General features: G+C 34.8%; 1 protein-coding gene and 1 long non-coding RNA gene across 3 annotated transcripts in view; one reads left to right on the top strand and one right to left on the bottom strand.

The window, feature by feature from the left end:
• Positions 1 to 21380, top strand: part of tex264b (testis expressed 264, ER-phagy receptor b) — a 95648-nt gene that overhangs the window by 64058 nt on the left and 10210 nt on the right. Inside the window, exon 3 of the mRNA XM_087274032.1 lies at positions 14077 to 14245. Coding sequence (XP_087130158.1) covers positions 14077 to 14245 — 169 coding nt within the window. The remainder of the gene's footprint in view (positions 1 to 14076; positions 14246 to 21380) is intronic.
• LOC147834876 (uncharacterized) overlaps positions 1 to 21380 on the bottom strand; it is a 75601-nt gene that overhangs the window by 35611 nt on the left and 18610 nt on the right. Inside the window, exon 3 of one of the 2 annotated variants that reach the window (XR_015502849.1) lies at positions 14080 to 14215. The exons of the other annotated variant lie outside the window; for it this stretch is intronic. This is a non-coding gene — a long non-coding RNA (uncharacterized LOC147834876). Of the gene's footprint in view, positions 1 to 14079; positions 14216 to 21380 lie in introns of those variants that run through there. 2 annotated transcript variants of the gene reach the window in all.

Raw genomic sequence — 21380 nt, forward strand, 5'->3', positions numbered from 1 at the left:
ATTTGATAGGCTTCTCCAGCAGTTACCGCAGGGGCCTGTTCTCCTTGTCACTCACGTCTTTTCGTAAATAGCATGGAGTCCCTCTCCGCATCTTATCTTTATTCTCTCATGAGATGTGCCATCCCTGGAGACACTGAGGATAGTGGGGATATTTTATGGCAGTGGTCTATCGCTATGAGAGAGCCGTTCTCCTTGAAGAAGCAATATGGCATTTAGGTGTGCAGTTAATAATCATTTTGTCGCTGCAGGGTCAAAGTGTGAATCTAGTTGCACCATCAAGTTGTACCAGGGAAAATAAATAGTATTCCAAAGAGACTGTTATGGGGTCAGTGACATTTTGTTTTTACTATTTTTATTCAGCAAGGATGAATTTGATTGATCAAAATAACCACCAATGGCATTTATAATGTTTCAAAAGATTTATTTATTTAAACAAACAAAAATGATATCCTTTTAAAAACCTTTTATCTTTGCCACGATGACAGTAAATAATATTTTACAAGCTATTTTTCAAGACACTAGTCTTCAGCTTAAAGTTACATATAAAGGTTTAACTAGGTTTCTTAGGTAATTTTTGGCAAGTTAGGGTAATTAGGTTAGTATAATGATAATTTGTTCTGTAGAATATCGAGAGAAAAGTATTGCTTGAGAGGGCTAATAATTTTGACCTTAAAATGTTTGGTTTTTTATTTATTTGTTTTTGTTGTAGCTAAAATAACCTAACCTAACAGTAAAATAAACCTAACAGGAAGAATGTCACAGTTGTTTGTAATTGTAATAATATTTCATCAAATCAGAATTTGTAATAATATGTTCAAAAAGGCGACAACACCAAAGCTCCAAAAATTACCAATTTATTAAATTAAAACAACCAACACATTTCGAGTGCATCTGTTCTTAATCAGACAAATGCATGTTGCTCTTTTTATGCAATTTCAGATCACATGTTCTCATACATTCCCACAACAAAGAATAAAAAAATACACATTAGTAAACATTAGTAACACAACTTTAATATTCAAAGTGAAAATACAAAAACAAATCCTAATAATACATCCCAAATAAAAAAAATATATAACAAAGAAATGCAACAGAATATAGCCAAAAATCTTTAGCCAAATAACATATTAAACATTACAGTAAGCAATGAGTATCAAACTCTTCATTTAATCCTCTTGGAGACAACAGATCTAGAGTGAAAATCCAAAAGGCTATATATATATATATATATATATATATATATATATATATATATATATATATATATATATATATATATATATATATATATATATATATATTTATATATTAATGTTTTGTTGTGAGAATCTATGAGATCATGTGATCCAGAAGTGTATAAAAAGAGCAAGATGCTGTGATGAATACTGTCTGATGAAGAGCCAGTGTGATTTATATATTTTTTATAAATCATATTTAAATAGTCTTGTTAGTAATCTAATGTTCAAATAATTTAATTATGCATACAGTCCACATTTTATGTTTATTTATTTAAAGGGCACCTATGATTGAAATCAACTTTTGTAAGCTGTTTGGACAGATCTGTGTATAGTGTCCACTGCCCTATTAAAGTGATATAAACCTAAAAGTCTCTTTTTTTTTTCCTGACATTAAATAGGATCCAAATCCTAGTGATTTTGAGGCCCACCGCAACTTGATGTAGGAGTGCGGTTTTCCCGGCCCACTGAATTGATTGACCGGCGCCGTGTTACTATAATACAATGTATACACATTTTTCACAAATATACTGCGATTAAAACATTTAACTCTTAAAATGTTTCAACTTGGTGTTTTATAAGGATAAAATGTTTGCAAAACAAAGCATGTTTGTAATAAGACAGTAAAATTGCAATATAATTCTTAACCACAATAAATCACCACGGCCGCATAGTGTCAGTAAACGCGAAAATGTTTCTGTGTGTGTACTGCAAAAGGCATTTGTGTGACTCATCATTTCAGAAGGGCTTGAATAAACTCCACAACAAATGCATCAAATAAACTCACTTGGTATTTTTGACTAGCTGTATTTCAGCTTCATCCGAGCCTGTCTCTGTGCTGTTTATCCGACGTAACGCATGAAAAGCTGACACGCACATGGGAACGGTGGGCGGGGAGAAGCAGCTCATTAGCATTTAAAGCCACATGCTACAAAAACAGCTACAGTATACTCAGACCCCAAAATGGGCATATTCTATGGGCTATAACATATAATCTGATGGGTGTTTTACAGACACCAAGGGCTTATCGTACATCTTGTAAAAGGGGTAAAATAGGAGCCCTTTAAACTGCCAAGTTGATTCTATTTTACTGATTCCATGATTCATTTCCATGACTCTGTCCACATAGCACGTTTTACAGATAGAGTATCTGAGATTATTTGCTTATGTTTCTTAGAACAGAGATGAAGATATTAAAAGATCTCACTTTATATTTTTGTTTCTGTATTGTATTCTGAGACTGTCAAGTGTATCATAAATGTCTCATTCTGCGTGTATTGAAGTATTATCACACTTGACACTTGATTTTCAGTCAGACCGTGTCCCTTTCACTCCATCCAGATCACTATTTCTCTGATTCTTTGTATGAATGAAATCCTGCAAACTGACTCCGAACGCTCGCCGAGTTCTATATCCCTTTTATAGAGCAGAAAGTCAATCTGCGCTTATCAAACCCTCTGCTATTGATGAGGAGAAGAAAAGTGTAAGACATTTTTTTCTGTGCCCTGCTTTTCTCTCTATCTCCACGAGTCTAGCGAGGCTGAATCTATATGGGGGAACATTAATTAAAAGGATATACGGAGAAGAACAGCGGCGCCAGATAGAACCTTTCCTCTTGAATTTGGATGAGAAACTTTGACAGCTTTTCATCTTCGTCTCTGGCTTACCCAGCCATCCCTCTTCTTTTCCTCTCCATCTGTTTTCTTTTCTTCTTGAAGTTGCAGGAGCCTTTTTTTGTGTCTGTAATGCATTTTTTCTCCTACATTCTCCTGTGTCATTAATTTAGGTTTCTACATTGTTTTCATACACAGATATCCTACATTTCATCTTAAAATTTCAATCAGTATAGTTACCTAAGGCATATGCAAATTTAGCGCTGGCCAAAATCAAATGGAAATGTTTTTTAAATGACTTAATAGTTCAAATATGAACTCGTTGTATGATGATTTTATGCTGTTTTTATGTCAATCTGCAGCTTGAAGGATTCGGTCCTCATTTTACATGTACCGAAAAGAGCGTCTGTTCTTCAAATATTGATGTTCTTTTAAAAATTCACCTTGTAGTACTAACTGAATGTTCATTTTTAATGGTAAACTTCAACTTTAAATCACATTTGCTTTGTACCACGGCACTTTAGGAACTGAAGACAAGGCATTAGCAGTAGTTTTTTTTTCTGAAAGTACAGTTATTCAAGTTCACCATAGTGTAAAACTTATCTAAGTCTATTCTTTAATCTATTAAAGTATGCATGCTATGCATTTCGAATATTAGCTTTCATTTATTGTGCAAGTAGTTTTAGGCTTGCAACATTAAAAAAAAAAAAGTTAATAAATTAAATATTGTCTTCATAAATCCAAGACAAACAACATTTCAACATTTCTGGATGCATTCAAGATGCATTTTTCATTTGTTTTTCTTAAAAGAACGCTCCACTTTTTTAAAATAGTTGAGTTTTACCATTTTTAAATCCATTCAGCTGATCTTTAGGTCTGACAGAAGCACTTTTAGCTTAGCTTAGCATAAATCATTGAATCCGATTAGACCATTAACACCTTAGGTTGCTTTCAACATTTCTGGATGCATCCAAGATGCATTTTTCATGTATTTATTTCTTAAAAGAACACTCCACTTTTTTATATGGTTGAGTTAAACCATTTTTTAATCCATTCAGCTGATCTTCAGGTCTGACAGGAGCACTTTTAGCTTAGCTTAGCATAAATCATTGATTCCGATTATTACCATTAGCATCTTAGGTTACTTTCAACATTTCTGGATTAATTCAAGATGCTTGACTAAATGAATTAAAAAATGGTAAAAGTCAATAGTGTAACTCTAGGGCACATGTGTCAAACTGGTTTGAAACAATGTTGGAGTTGGATTAGAACTAAACTGTACAGGGCTGAGTTTGACAGCTGAGTTGTTAAATGAGTATATATATATATATATATATATATTTTTTTTTTTTAAAGTCTAGTGTTCCTTTAAGATTTTGAAAGAAACTTGGGCATATTCAGTCTATAACTGCAGATTTTGGTGGTGTCATTTTTGCCACAAGACATTGTAAGTTTCTGACTCTGATGAACACACACTTGTTGATGCTAATGTAGGGGTACAGTGTAAATTATTTCATAGCTTTAACTAATTATTATTATGTATTTACTTCCACAATATAGTCACTCAATTTCTTTCTTTAATATATTACTTGAATTGTATTTGTTTAGTTGGTTCAAATTTGAATTAATTCAGCCAACATTTTCCATTCTAATTGTCAAATGGATTTTAAATTCAAACAAGTTTGTAATAAATGGAGAATTATTTAAAGATGATTGAAAAGTACGAGTTATAATTTTTTGGATGAATCATTCTTTTAAAGGGATGAAATAAAATTTTAAATGAAAATGTACTCACTATTTACTCTCCCTCAAGGGATTCCAAACCTTTAAGTTCTTTCTGCTGTTGAACACATAAGAAGACGTTCTAAAGAAAGCTGAAAATCTGTAACTATTGACTTATATACACTACCTGACAAAAGTCTTGTTGCCTATCCAAATTTTAGGAACAATAAATATACTTGACTTGTAGTTGATCATTTGGTATCAGAAGTGCCTTAACTGAAAGATAAAGACCTCTAGATTACGCCTATTTTACCAAAATAGAATATGATCATGCCCTGATTTTTAATTATTTAATTAGAACAGTAAGGTCTGACTTTGCTTAGACAAAAGTCTTGTCACTTAACAGAAATAATGTACATTACAGAATATAAAGTCATGGTGCAGTGGAAAAAGAATTAATATTGTGTACGTCTCCCATGAGCTTAGAGGACTTCATCCATACATCTCTGCAATGACTCAAGTCACTTATTAATAAAGTCATCTGGAATGACAAAGAACGCGTTCTACAGAACTCTCAGAGTTCATTAAAATTCTTTGGATTTATCTTCAATGCCTCCTCCAACTTACCCCAGACATGCTCAATAATGTATAAATCTGGAGACTAGGCTGACCAATCCTGGAGAACCTTGACCTTCTTTGTTTTCAGGAACTTTGATGTGGAGGCTGAAGTATGAGAAGGAGCGCTATCCTGCTAAAGAATTTGCCCTCTCATCTGGTTTGTAATGTAATGGGCAGCACAAATGTCTTGATACCTCAAGCTGTTGTTTGCTTCCACTCTGCAGATCTTTCGCACGTCCCCATACTGAATGTAATCCCAAACCTTGATTTTTCCTTTACCAAACTTGACTGATTTCTGTGAGAATTTTACGTCCATGCGGGTTCCAGTAGGTCTTCTGAGTATTGTGATGATTGGGATGCAGTTCAACAGACGATTCATCAGAAAAATACCTATTGTCAAATGATCAACTAGAAGTAATTATTTGTTGCTCTTACAACTTGGATCGACAACACAGGTTGTGTAGTAGGAAAAACAAACACTATGGAAGTTAATGGTTACCAGTTTCAAGCATTCTTCAGTATATCTTGTTCAACAGAAGAAAGAAACTCAAACATCTTTGGAACTAGTGTGATTAAATGATACCATGATTGTTATTTTTGGGTGAACTGTCCCTTTAAGAAACTTAATCTGTATTACGAGAAGTGAAAATACAATAGCAAGGCTCTCCAAAAAAGAGGAAGCAAAGTCTGTAGGGCTGCTATTCATGACTAAATATTAAATATATGAATAAATGACTGATCCCTTAAAAGACAGAAAAGACATGAGAGAATATTGACCTGAAGATAATGATGATGAGGGTGGTGGTGTGTATGAAACGTCTTGCCCTTCAGGTTTATTTTGATTGCAGATTCACATGGGACTGCAAGCTGCTTAATTATCTAAAATCAATAGTTCAGCCATAAACCAATTACCAAAATCCCACAAGAGACAGCAAGACAATATGCTTATAGATTTTGCCTCAGCATTTTAACTTATACTAAAATAAACAGCAAACTTCTACTGTAATAAAGATAAATTAGCTGTGCTTTCTTTCATCGGAGATCTCTGCTCTAACAATTGGCTCCAATTTTGAACCTAAGACTTTGAATCGATGAATCAACAGACATTGTTTAACTTTGCTAATCTGTGCACTTTCAGGTCTTCAGGGAGAGTGGATCTCAAACAGTATGGCACGGATACATTGTTTACCATACTGGGATATTAATAGTGTTACATAATTCCCCGGCTTCCAGTCCCTTCTGTCTGCAGACCCTGTTCTCGGCCCCAGTCCTCCAGCTTTGTTCATGGCAGCAATAGCGCGTGTCAATCATCTGTCAGAATTAGACTTATAAGAGTTTGACGGGGGAGATGAAGGTTCGGATCTTCTCAGGACTTTTGCTTTGTTAGACTTTTGAATTTATTTGTGAGTTTAGTTGTATGAGTGAAATCTTTGCAGAAGTAGCAAAAAGAAATAAGTATTTCTTTAGCAGACACTTTTATCAACGTACAAGTGAGGAGGCATTCGATTCAACAAAAAGAGGCAATGCAAACAAGAAGTTCTAATTATAAAAAAGGAATGGACAATGATTGGATTTAAAATTAAATTAAGTCAAATTAAGTGCTAGAGTAAGAGGGGGGGGGGGGTGTTTTTTTTAATAATTATTTTTAGAGCTTTTCCCCTTTATTGGAATATGACAGCAGAGATTTTACAGACAGGAAAGTGTGGGGAGCAGAGATGGGGGAAGGATCGGCAAAAGATATCGAGCTGGGAATTGAACTTGGGTAGCCGTGAGCACCTTGGTGCTATGTGTCGACGCACTAACCACAGGGCTATTGGCACCGACTTTGTTTTTTTATATATTTTTAGAAAAAGAGAGTTTTTACAGTTGGTTTGTCACACCCACTCACCTGTGTAAAGCACAATTCATAAATCCACAATGTTTTTTAATAGGTATAGGCCCAATCCCAATTCTATTTTTTTACCCTTTTCCATTGGGAGAGTGTGAAGGTGAAGAGCTTCAAAATGGACTCTTAAGAAATGGGCCAGCACTACAACACCCGCACACGTCATCGCGATCTCTTACTTCATATGAGATCGATGACAGCGACTGCTGTAGTTCTTCCAGTTGTGTTATTTTTTGGTATTTATCTACAGGAAATCACTGAAGGCAACGATATCATGTTATCATAACCATATAATGGACTATAAGCTTGTACAATAAAACTTTACAATCATTTACACCCTGGCCATATTCATCTATGTAAACACAAAAACAACATTTACGTTATAGCAGACACTGTAAAAAGCTCATTCCAGGCCACTAGACTTTTCTGACAGGGTATTCGAGTGTCATTGAGTCACAGATGTGAAAGTATGTTGTAGGACTGCTATACAGGAGTTATTATTATGGATTGATGAATTATTATGAAAGGGAAAAAAAACGTGAGATTGTTTGTTGTAAAAATTCATAATGACAAAAAATACTACTTTGTGCATCACCTGGTTTCTGTGTGCAACCATGCTGCTGTTGTAGATGATGTATTCTGGGATTTATTATTATTATTACTATTATTAAAAATAATAAATAATACTATATTATTATTGTATTGTAATTATTCCAAACTACAAGTTTACAAAATACTATATCATAACTACAGTACTGGCTGACTGTGACTGGCATACAGCTATTGGAAGCCTTTGTCTATGAGAAACAGATGGTGAGAGATATACTCAGTAAATCTGAAGAACAGAGATGTCTCTCATGTCCCACATGCATACAACCAAAACATCAGGGGGTCTTTTTTTTTAGGGGAGGAGAAGCCGTTGTCTGACTTCTGCAGATGTGATTATTTTAACAAACTTAATTTATCCAAATATCATTGCAGTCCCACCTGGTGATCATTCATCTTGTTGTTGCGCTTCATTCGCTTACATAAAACAGTTTGTGATTAGCATATTCAACACTTGACTTTAAAATATTCATCAGCTTAATGAATATTGATGTAACATTTGACTACTGTTAACTACACCCTGCCTGAAGTAAAAGCAACACACGCTGACTCTAGTCTGGATGCAGAAATGGCTCTTTCAAGGGTGTGGAATGAATGTAGTTATTAAAATGATGCATTTAGTGTGTCTTTGATGCTCATCTTTTACATGTTTGCATTTGCTGGTGCTTATATTCACAGCAACCACTCATGTTTGTCATTCACAGCGGAGCCTCTTTTTTTGCTGGTTAAAAAGTGCTTGTTTCAATTAGTGTGATTTAGCACACATAAGATTTTAATGAAAAGATCACAAGACAGATTTGTCTCAATAGGAGGTTTAACAGCTCTGTTGGGGGCTCCTTAAAATCCACTCAAAGGAAGCAAGCTTTTATGAAAACTGTGTTCAGCTTTGGTGGACAAAATACACAAAAGCAAGAGCTCGAGTTTAAGTACAGATTCACTAATAAAATAGTACTCCAAGAAAATTACTACAAATCAACAGGATCTTCTGCACATTTTAAATCAGAGTTGAGAATTCAGTGAATCGTTAACTAAAGACACACTCTGACCGAATCATTTAATATTTGTGAATCTGCAAGTCATTAAGGCCGCATTTACACTAATACATTTTAGTTTTAAAACAGCATTTTAGAATGAAAATGATCCACATCCACACTGGCGTTTCACCTAGCGCTTCTTAACAGCTCTTCGTCCACACTACACTGCTGAAACGCACATCACGTGAACACACACACTCTGTCATGATGCAGCATATGCACGTGTCAGAGCTTCATGCAGTCAGCGGGTGCCTTGAGCACAGAACCCCAGGTGAGAGCTGTGCATGTCGGACGGTTCATCAAGCTACTGGATCTAATCTCACTTGATATTTAATTCATCTTGTTGCCTATATCTAGCGATATTTCCCGACTTTGGTCTTTTGAATCTATTACTTGTTCTCAGGTGATGTGTTTTGGTTGAGCGCGAAGATAATAATTAATATATTAATTAATGTAATCCCGTACACTGATTCTGCACATTTGACTGATTGATTACATTTATTTCCTATAATGTTTAAACTTATTATATGTTATACTTTTAGAATGGCTATTATTGATTATTAAAACTGATATTCAGCAGATGAGAGGGTATGTTTTATATTTTCAAAGAAAATGAAAGGAGGCAGTAATGTTATAGGCTCTGTTTTGTTATAAATATGCATACAGTGAAGATGACGCTCATATAAATATGAACCTACACAATGGCTTAACATTTTTAGTGTCTGTTAAGTTGTTAATATCAATATGAAAATAAACAGTTCCTTAAATCATGTTTTCATTTCATTGTTAAGATAGTGAAACAACATAGCCAGGATGATGCGAATGACGTTATAAAGTATCTTACACTGTTACCTTTAAAGATTTACCTGACGTGTCCTTTGGAGTTTGTTTTCCATACCAAACTTGCAAAGTCTGAACTTCAGAAAATTATGCAAGACTGAACTGTGTGTAGGCTACTTAATATTGAAGAAGACAGTGAATGTCCACGCCTCTGTTTTCAGATGTCTTCGTTTTCCCTCATTCACACTGAAATGGAGCAGCAGCCTTTTAAAATGAAAACGGCCTTTTCAGCATTTTCAAAAAGCTCCATTTTTGGCACTTGATTACTCAGAAGTAGTGTGGACAGAAAGCATAACCGTAGCAAAACTGCGTTTTAGAATGAAAAAGTATTAGTGTAAACAGGGCCTAAAATGAGAATTTGAATTATATTAAATCAGTGAATTAGGGCTGCACAATATATTGTTTCAGCATCGATATCACAATGTGTGCATTCGCAATAGTCAAAATTGCAGTATCTGTAATGTTGATATGGGATTATAGTTGATCAGCTAGGAGGATTACAATGCTATTTTACATTACATTTGATTATTTAACTACTTTACGTGAATATCTGACTACTTTTTGACTATCTTTTGACTATCTGACTACTTTTTGACTATCTACTGTTCTGGAAAACCATAAAGCACTGCTTATTTCACTTTTATTTTTGCACTTAATTATTTATGCTTGCAAATAGTTTAATTTGATTCCCATGCATTCATTTTCCTCCGGCGTGGTCCCTTGATTTATCAGGGGTCAAACACAGCGGAATGAACCACCAACCTATTCAGCATTTTTTTTTATTGCAGAGGATGCCCTTCCAGCTGCAACCCAGAACTGGGAAACATCAAGACACACAGTCATTTACACACATGCACTATGGCTGATTTCGTTTATTCAATTCACCTATAGTGCATGTCTTTGTACTGTGGGGGAAACCAAATTATTTGAATCAGTGAATTGTTAGCCGATGACTAGGCCCACACGGAATCTGCAAGCGCAGATTTCCGCAAATTTTGAGCCCATCGTTCAGTCTATTTATGGACTTTTGTGTAAATTTATATTTATTCAATTATATTTATTTAAATACATTTTACTAATATTATTATGATATAATAATAATAGTAATATTACATTTTTCACATGATTTATTTACAATACAGTTTGTAAAGTTATATTTTCTGTCTTTTAGTAGAGATATTATATGAGAGGCTTGCTTCGGTTACCAAATAAGTGAATTTAATTGTATTTGCATTGTAAACATTAAATAAAAGTACAAAAGTATTATTTTTTATTATATTAAGTTTTTAGTTACAGTATGATACTCCTAAAAATCATTCCGCATAAATCCGCAGATTTTTTTTTTACAAAATTCTCTGCAGAAATAGCAAAAAATGTCAGCAGATTCTGTCTGGCCCTAAGAATGACTCACTCTGACCAAGTAATTTGAATCAGCAAATCTATAATTGGAGACCTGCTCTAACCGGATCATTTGAATAAGTCAGTCATTAACTGGTGATTCGCTCTGACTAGATCTTCTTAATCAACTAGCCAAATCAGTTAGTTGTCAAATTTAAAGACCGCATGAACCAAAAGCTGCGACTGTTTTTTTTTTTTTTTTTGTGACGCAGTTCCTAGAGAAACAGAATATAAAATTATAGAACTGTGGGTGTGGCTTGTTTTTTTTCCTAATGCAAGCTGCCTGGATGTAGTAAAGTAGACATTTCAGCTATTACAACCTAACAGACACCTCCTCCTCACCATTTCTGTTTGTTGTCATAGCGCTCTCAATACTGAAAGTTGGAGGATTGTGGTCATGTATGTTAACCATGCCCAATACCTCAGACAGATGAGAATTTAACTTAAAACAAATAGGAAGTGCCTTTTCATATTTCAATTTTTAATTACAAGGGCAAAATATGTATTTATATGTATGTATATATGTGTGTGTGTGTGTGTGTGTGTGTGTGTGTGTGTGTGTGTGTATATATATATATATATATATATTTATTTTTATTTTTTTCTTAATGACATGCACAGATTAATTGTTCTTAAGAAGACTAGCAATGTATGTGAGCTAACAAAATCAATATGGTTAGATTTGTTTACATGTGTACTCTAAACATGCATGCTCTGACTGGATCATTTAAGTCAGTCAATCATTAATTAGAGATTTGCTTTAACCAGATTTTTTGAATCAGTGTTAACCGGAGTCTCTGGCAAGATCATTTGAATTCTAAATGCTCAAATCAGTTAGCCTAAATACTCCAATCAATTGCTAAAAAATACACTTAAACAAAAAACAAAAAGTACAAATATGTGGTGTCCAGAATTGTAAGGAATGAAGCTGGTAATACAGTGGTCCAGCCCTCATCAGTGTTAAAGCTAGTGAGCAGTGCAGGAGAAACAGTAGAGGGAGAGGAAGTGCAGTGGGTGGACACATCTCTCTAATCTTACTGTCTCTGGAAAACCTGTTCTTAGCTTTTCAACTTTTTGCTTTGCTCTCTCTCCCTCTCTCTATTTCTCTCCACCGATCTTTTACTGTTCAAGTCAGACGCTCCTGGAGAAAATGTAGCCACCACAATACCAGTGAAATGATGTTAACCCATTGCCTCGAGTGCCATAGATTTCTTTTAAATAAGCTTCGATGCTGCGTATTTACATGAGCATTTCCAAATGTTTATTAAGATTTTGGGTTTGAAATTCTTAAATAAAAACATTTCCGTAGGTCTAACAAGACACTATGAGATCACTGATAATATTCATCCACCCAAACATTGGCAGAATAGATACCAACATGAACTTAAGGATGTTCAGCACCTTTACTCAGCTCTTCAGTTTCATTTGATCCTTCAGAAACAATTATAATGTTCCGATGCGATGCTCAAAGAATTCATATTATATTTGTTATCATCAGCATTGAAACAGATTCATATTTGTGTGGAAATTGATACTTTTTCAGGATTCTTTGATGAATTGAAAGTTCAATAGATTATTATTTCGTTAAAATATTTATATTTATGTAGCGCTTTGAATATCTTTATCTTCACTTTATGATTTAAGCATTCCTGCACTGAATTTAAGTACTACAGTTGGGATCGAAAGTTTAAGCACCCTAGGTAAAAAAAAAAATATATATATATATATAAATGTGCATAACGAAGACAAGGAAAGATGAAAAAATGTACATAAGGCATTCAATTACAGATTAGATATTCTTATAGATTTTATTTCCATCATTTACACTTTCAAAATAACAGAAAACAAAAAAATAGTGTCTGCAAAAATTTGTGCACCCTGCAGAGTTAATATCTTGTACTGCCCCCTTTGGCAAGTATCACAGCTTGTAAATGCTTTTTATAGCCAGCCGAGAGTCTTTCAATTCTTGTTTGAGATATCTCTGCCCATTCTTCCTAACAAAAGTCTTCCATTTCTTTGAGGATTCTGGGCTGTCTGTCACGCACTGCTCTTTTAAGGTCCATCTATAGATTTTCAATTATGTTGAGGTCAGGCCATGGCAAACCCTTTAGTTTACACTTCTTGATGTAATCCACTGTGGATTTTGAGGTGTTTTTAGGATCATTATCCATTTGTAGAAGCCATCCTCTCTTTAACTTCAACTTTTTCGCAAATGGCAAAGTTACCATCCAAAATTTGCTAAAATTTTATTCAATCCAATTTTCCTTCTACTCTTAATACGGGCAATATAACCCCAAAGCACGATTGATCCACCCTGTCCAACAGTTGGACAGGTTATTTTCATAAAATTCTGTGTCCTTTCTTCTCCAAACGTACGTTTGCTCATTCCGGCCAACAAGTTATTTTTTAACCTCATCGGTCCACAGAACTTGTTTCTAAAATGCATCAGGTTTTATATTATATTATATCAGGTATTTATGTAAAAATACATGTTTATTTGCAAGGTTCAAACGCTGATTTTTTTTGTGGTGAGGATGTTTCTTCTGATGACTCTTCCATGAAGACCATATTTGTACAAGTATCTCTTTATAGAGTATCTGCCAGATCTTTCTAGAGGCATCGTGCAGTCAAATGTGGGTTTTGACTTGCTTTTCTCACAATCCTGGGAGCTGTTCTGTCTGGTATTTTTCTTGGTCTTCCAGATCTTGCTTTAACTTTCACTGTTCTTGATGACTGCCATTTCTTAATTACATTCCGAACAGAGGATATTGGCATCTGAAAATGCTTTGCTATCTTCTTATAGCCTTCTCCTGCTTTGTAAGCATCAACTATTTTTAGTTTCAGCTTTCTACACAACTGCTTGGAAGAACCCATGGGGCTGATGGTTGGGGCAAGGTTGGAGGTGTAATACAAAGTTTTGCCTGGGGTGCCCAAACATTCATAATGTTTACTGTAATTTCTTTTAAATTTTCTTTTAAAAATAAATAACTAATACTTAACATTTTGTTCATTTCAGCTTGGAATTGTGCTTAGATTGTTTTCTTTTAAAGTTTTATTCATAAAAAAGGGGTTGTGGACTGAAAAAGTTATACTGAAGGAAGTTTTCTCTTTTATCTGTCTCTTAGGAAAGGAAATTGTGTGCACATCCATTTCTGGAGATCTATCGAGGGGGAACGATCCACTATATGAGTCCGCTGGCCCGGCAGGGGGATTTCTATGTTCCTGAAGTTAGAGAAGCCCAAAGATGGTTACCGGGAAAATCGCCTGAAGAGGACGAGAGGACGGACATCACAGGTATATAGATTTAAATAGATGCTTTTTAGTTTAAAATCACTCAGGAAAGAAATAAATGTTTAACAAATGTATAATTTATATTGTTTACTGTGTAATGTTGCATGTGTTCTAAATACTACTCAAAGTATCAGTAAAAAGTCACCCTTGTATTATGCTATGAAATATACCACCTTATAGCCTGCAAATTAAAAATGTAGCTTACATCAGTTTTATTCTCTTTAAAGAGTGTATCTAAGTGCAAGTTAAAAAAAATTGTCATTCATGGGCTATAAATGGGCTATAAATGTACAATGTGAGAACACGTTACGTTAATATATACACCTATTATTATAAGTCAATAGAAAGCAGGTTTACATGCAGAGCGAAATCTGTGTAACTAAAAAGGTAAAAATCTATCTGTGACGATATGTTAATGCTTCGGTTTTGTACTTTAACCCTGACAAACAAGCTAAATGCAATTTGCTCATATATTTGAAAACGTAATATTTTGTAGTGCATTTAGTGATTGTTTAGGCCATTTCACACTTTCATAATACATCATACAGTACATTTCGCATGATTCATATTTGATCAGTAACATGCAGGGTAAACAGTCTCTCAGTCATTGGTTGTAATGGCTTTTATTTATTATTTATTAATGATAAATTTTAATACAACAATTGTTGTGCTGTGAAGTAAAATATCAGATTGTTTATTGAAAGCATCATCAATGTACTGTGATGAACCGAGATTTTGAATTGAACCGAATAGATGGCATGATAATCGTAACCGAACCAAATTGTGAGACATTAAATGCTTTGTAACGGTCTTGTGAAAAGGTTGCATTACAGTAATTTGAGTATTTCTACTTTGTTACTTTACACCACTGGGGACTATGATGTTAATATTTAATTTAATTCTCAGAGATTTTTTTTCTGGCGCATTGTTGAATCTATGCCAGTAAGAAGAAATGAATGCCAAGACAGTCCTACCAAGGTGTACCATAAATAAACTGCCCTTTTTTGGAGCACTAATAGTAGTCCATTGTCAAATGAATTAGTTAAATTATGCAACAAGTGCATTTGATAGGTTAAATTAGGAATGCACGATATTGGAAAAAACCAACGTTGCAATTTTTTTTTTTTTTTTTGCAATGTATATATTGCAATATATAATTTCAGAAGATGATTCTGTTTGAAAAGAATTAATATTTTTACATTGATTGGGATGATTTTATAGGCAAGTGCATCTGCATCGAATATACAATATATACAGTCACTAATTATTAGCCCTTCTGTGAATTTGTTTTTCCTTTTTAAATATTTACCGAATGATGTTAAACAGAGCAAGGAATTTTTTCACAGTATTTCTTAAAATATTTTTTCTTTTGGAGAAAGTCTTATTTGTTTTATTTCGGCTTGAATAAAAGCAGTTTGTCATTTTTTTAAAAACCATTTTAAAGTCAATATTTCTAGACCCCGCGATGATTTTAGTCTAACAGCATTGAGGCACATAAATCTAATGTAAAATTACACTGTATAGTCTTCACTGTAAACAATTAAACACTATTAATCTTTGTTGAAGTGGGAAACTTTATAATTTCTTGTTTAAATTCACTTCTTGTTTAAAAAAAACCCTGCATCATTAACTTTAAAACTGCTTTTAGTTGGTCAATGTTGCAATCTATTTCATTTGCCTCAAAACACCATTGCGCCAACAATCCGCATTAGCACACCTCTTTTGCAAACCAGCACATCCATGGCCAAACAAATTGGTGCAAATGCATGTTTTTAATGCAAATTGTGAAAATGATACCTACACTTCTGCATTGCACCGGGTGTATGATAGGGGCCTGTGACCACGAATAAATCCCCTCAATCAGTAAATTTTGAACTTTAAACCTGCATGATCTGACTTGATCATTTCAATCAGTTGATCATTAATTTGGCTTACTTTGAGCAGATCTTTGCATTAAATGTACAATATATACAGCTGAAGTCACAATTCTTCGCCATCCTTTTTTAAATATTTCGTAAACGATGATTAACGGAGCAAGGAATTTTTTACAGTATTTCCTATAATGTTTTTTTTTTTTCTGGAGAAAGTCTAATTTGTTTTATTTTGACTATAATAAAAGCAGTTCATAATTTTTAAATTAATAATACTAACTAATAGTAACTAATAGTAATCTTATGTAAAATAACACCATATGGTATTCACTGTATAAATTATTAAACCCTATTAATCTTTGGTGAAGTGGGAAACTATCATTTCGTGTGTTCAAACTGTTTAAATTCACTTAAAATAGCTTGAGATCCTGCGATTCGACTATTGCAGATCTACATATTGCGATAGATGCTGAAACTATATATTGGCAGCCCCAGTTGAAATTTAGCAGAAAAAAATAAATTATTAGGCATTAAGCTGCACCTTATGGAGATTTGATGTGTGCATGTCATATTGGCTGAACTGTGCGATCACCTACACCTGCTCTGGTGATAATGAGACACAATCTGTGTGTGCGTTTAATGGCGTATTGCCCTGGTCAGACTAAAGCCCAGAGGTACCGCGGAGCAAATATGAAACACAGGTGAGCTGTTTGTGACCTGAGGGGAAGTGTTGTCCACACCAGCTGTCCTGGACAGTGTGTGTATGTGTGAGTCCTGGTGATGCCTGTTCCACCTGTTACCCCGAAAACAAACGCATAATAATAACAGTAATATATGATCGAGGAGGAAGATTAAAGCGGAGAAGACACAAGATTAAAGGACGCATTTGAAGCCTGCTGGGTTACTGGGTCCAAATGGTGCTGCTAAATTTAATATGTTTTACAGGATGTCTTGTTCCTACTGTCCTCTCGTTATTCAAGTGCACGTTTGATCCTCCAGCGAGACGCGCAGACGCTCAAAATCAGCACTTGTTAAACAGAAAAGTTCTTGGGTGCTTGTAGCTTTAGAAAGGAACATGAAATCATCTGAAGCAGAAAATGTGCTCTGTAGCTGTGTTGATCCTACAATAAAAGTTTCCATGTTATTGACTTTTAATAGAATATATGCATGACATACTGTCTCTACGATATTTAAGGAATAAGTACAAGTGATAGTGGCCAATAATATAATTTCTTTCCTTATTCATAAGTTTTTGACTCCATTGACTTTCATTGTTTCGACAAAATACTATATACAATTTATGAAATACTTTAATGAAGTAATGAAGTGTTATCAGGACATTCATAGAAAGTCAATAGACTCTAAATGTGTTTTTAATTCCCTTTTAATTTTTTAATGGACAAAAAAAAAAAATACTGTTTATGAAAATGGCTTTACAGTGCATCCGGAAAGTATTCTTAGCTCTTCACTTTCACATTTTTATTACAGCTGTATTCCAAAATGGATTAAATTAATTTAATTTATTTCCACAAAATTCTACACACAATACCCCATTATGACAATGTGAAAAAAGATTTTTTGAAATGCACATGTACATCAGCATTCACAGCCTTTGTCGTGAAGCTCTAAATTGAGCTCAGGTACATTATGGCTGTTTCTCAATTCCAAGAATCGGTCTTGCCAGGTGTCCTCGGAAAAACAAACTCGGGTGACCTCGAGAACAGAGAAAGTGTCCTGTAAGAAATTAGATGTTGCGTTTTTCCTGATGGTCACATGACCTTCGCGCGTTTTTTTTTAAATGGAAAATTATTTAAACATTACAGCCTTTATACAAGGATTTTTTGTTTTCTGCTGCTGAAAAACATCCCCACAACATGATGCTGCCACCAACATGCTACACTGTAGAAATGGTACTAACCTGGTGATGAGCAATGCCTGGTTTTCTCCAAATGTAAGATTTTGTTGTCTGCTCTCAAATAAGCATTGCTTAAGTGCAATTTAATGTGTTTATGTAACGAGTATGTATCCATCATGTATTAGATTTGCTAAGAACATTCATTAATGTCTCCAATAGACCTACAGAGCGGCATTGATGCATCCTCAAGTAAAGTGAAACGGCCATAAACTCCAGCAAGATAACGGAATTGTATGCAGAACCACAGACCTTTATCTATGAAGAAAGTATTATTATGGAAACTGTATTCATCATAACTGAAAGCTACATCATGTTTGCTGGCCTTATACATTGCGCAGCCCTGTCAGTCAGTCAGCATGTAAACTTAAAGGATTAAACTAATATTGCACAACACTACTACGATTACAGAAACGTTTGCTCTGTTATAATTCACTTACATTTTAATACTTTTTTGTTTTGATTGTAACCCGCTATTAAAAAAAAAAAAACAGCAACTACTGAAGGTTTTGAATGAGAAGCTGTAATGTAGCCGTGGCGGGAATGAATTTTGATTTGGCGCCTCGCTATGAGATGCTTTTATTTAAAATAACTTGAATTACATTTTATGGCATTATTAACAGTAAAAGTCCAGTAATAATGCTGATTTGACAGTTTTTATGCTCTTTCACCCTTTTATTTCACAGTTTTATCTGCACCAATTTAAACACGTCCTTAAGTTTTGTTAATGTCCACAGCCAGCACACTAAAGTATTCCTGAAACATGACACTTTTTTGTGTGTGTGAAATTATTTTCCACTTTTAATGAGCAGAAGTCTGCCAGCAGTGTGACACAAAGTGCAGAGAACAGATGTGAACACAACAAAACCAGATTTCTTTTCTTTCCGTCCTTGGTTTTTGAAGTACTTCTGATTGTCTCTGAGCAGATGTCTGCGCTGCGCTTTGAAATTGGCAGGGACGTTTCACTGCAGCTGGAAAGTCAAAAATGACTGACCATTTAATTAATAATATGCGCCATCATCTCTTTTAGAAGATTGGGTAAAATTGCACTGTTTCATTTAAAAAAATGTCATGTTTCAGCGCTGCGTCAGCTACACATTTCCGAGCAGACAGCCAGCGCCTGTGATTTTAGTGATGTTTTAGTTGTCATGCTGAAGGAATAGCTGTGTTTTGCTGAAGTGGTGTGAAACTTGACCTCGCTACTCGGATTTAAGCATTCAACATCTGTTCCCTGGTGAAAGATGCTGTCCACGAAACAGCTTCAAAATGAGTTCTCAAAGTGGCATATTGCGCTGGAATGTGCTTTAAATGGCCTTTGTGTGTGTGTTCGTGTGTGTTGTAACATATGGGAGACTAGGGGCAATTCTAGCACCTTACATTTCTTTAATAACAAAGGAGTGATTGCACTTCGGCATACATTAACTCGGACTCTTTAAATGCATCTCTTGGGATCATTTGCATTTAGATTTTGGCTGATTTACATTGCAATCAAAGAGTACTATTGAATTAATAAGCCTATGTCGTGCATGTTTTTTGCCGTTCAAATGCATTCAATTACAAGAGAGGTTATGCCAAAAGAGAAAAGCATTTTCGATTTCCTCCAGAGGAGGAATATTTTAGACCCCGTTTACACCAAATTCAATAACCAATTGCAGTCAAGTAACTAAATATGCAGAAACATGCATTGTTTTATTCAAATGAAGTAACTGTCTTTCTTTGTAGTGAAAACAGCCACCCTTTCCATGTAAATTAGTGGTGAATAATGCATATAGTTTGAATTAGTTATTTATTTACTGTATATATAGACCATTTTGAGGCATGTAAACAATAACAATGTTCCTAATGTATGTCCTGTTTTACATTTTTAATTTCCATAGCTTCTGAGAATTTGAAAAGGTCTACATATCAATAAATGATGTTAGGATAGCCATTTTAACATTATAGCACCTATAATGAAAATCATCCTTTGTAAGCTGTTTGGACAGAACTGTGTGTTGGTATAGTGTGTCCACACAGTCAAATTGGGTTGATAGAAACATAAAAAGTCTTTTTTTTTTTAATTTCCTGACGTTAAAATAGGATCCAAGTGGGGGAAACCGCAGCACCCGGACCAAACTTATGCCAACACGAAACAACTAGCAAACTTTACACAGAAATGCCAACTGGCATTGCCAGGACCTGAACCAGCAACCTTCTTGCTGTTAGGCGATCATGCTACCAACTGCACCACCATGACACCCATTCTAGTACATCAACTTCAAAATATTTATTCATTCATTCATTCATTCATTTTCTTGTCCATTTTATTAATCCTGGGTCGCCACAGCGGAATGAACCACCAACTTATCCAGCACGTTTTTATGCAGCAGATACCCTTCCAGCCGCAACCTCTCTAGAAAACATCCACACACACACTACGGACAATTTAGCTTTCCCAATTCACCTGTACCGCATGTCTTTGTACTGTAGGTGACACTGGAGCACCCAGAGGGGTCCCCCGTGACGCAGTGGTGCAGCAGGTAGTGCTGTCGCCTCACAGCAAGAAGGTCGCTGGTTCGAACCTCAGCTCAGTTGGCTTTTCTGTGTGGAGTTTGCATGTTCTCCCTGCGTTCGCGTGGGTTTCCTCCTGGTGCTCTGGTTTCACCCACAGTCCAAAGACATGCGGTACAGGTGAATTGGATTGGCTAAATTGTCTGTGGTGTGTGAGTGTGTGTGAATGTGTGTGTGGATGTTTCCCAAAGATGGGTTGCGGCTGAAAGGGCATCCGCTGCGTAAAAACTAGCTGGATAAGTTGGCGGTTCATTCCGCTGTAGCGACCCTGGATTAATAAAGGGACTAAGCCGACAAGAAATGAATGAATGATTAAGTTATGTGAATGTGCTCACCCATCATTTATTCATCATTCACTTATTCAAAACCTAAAATTTCTTCTTTTGTTGAACACTAAAGAAGATATTTTGAAAAATGCTGGTTGCCCATTGACTTCTATAGCAGGAAAAAAATAATATAGAAATAAATAGATCCCAGAAACCAGCATTCTTTAAAATAAATATTTATTTGTGTTCAACTCATAAAGGTTTAAAACTGCATGAGGGAGAATAAGTAATAAAGTTATTTTCATTTTTGGTAAATTATCCCATTTAAGTAAGGGTTAGGATTCAACCTTTCAATTAGAAAAAGCCTATTACAAAAACCCTGTCAGGTAACACTATTTTCTGCAGAATGCACAAAGACTTAAAACTCTTACTAAATGCTTATATTTTATTAGTATTATTATTGTTGACACATATACACTCACCGGCCACTTTATTAGGTACACCTTACTAGTACTGGGTTGGACACCCATTTGCCTTCA

This window comes from Danio rerio, chromosome 11, assembly GCF_052040795.2.
Source record: "Danio rerio strain M-AB ecotype USA chromosome 11, GRCz13ab, whole genome shotgun sequence".
Taxonomy (NCBI): domain Eukaryota; kingdom Metazoa; phylum Chordata; class Actinopteri; order Cypriniformes; family Danionidae; genus Danio; species Danio rerio.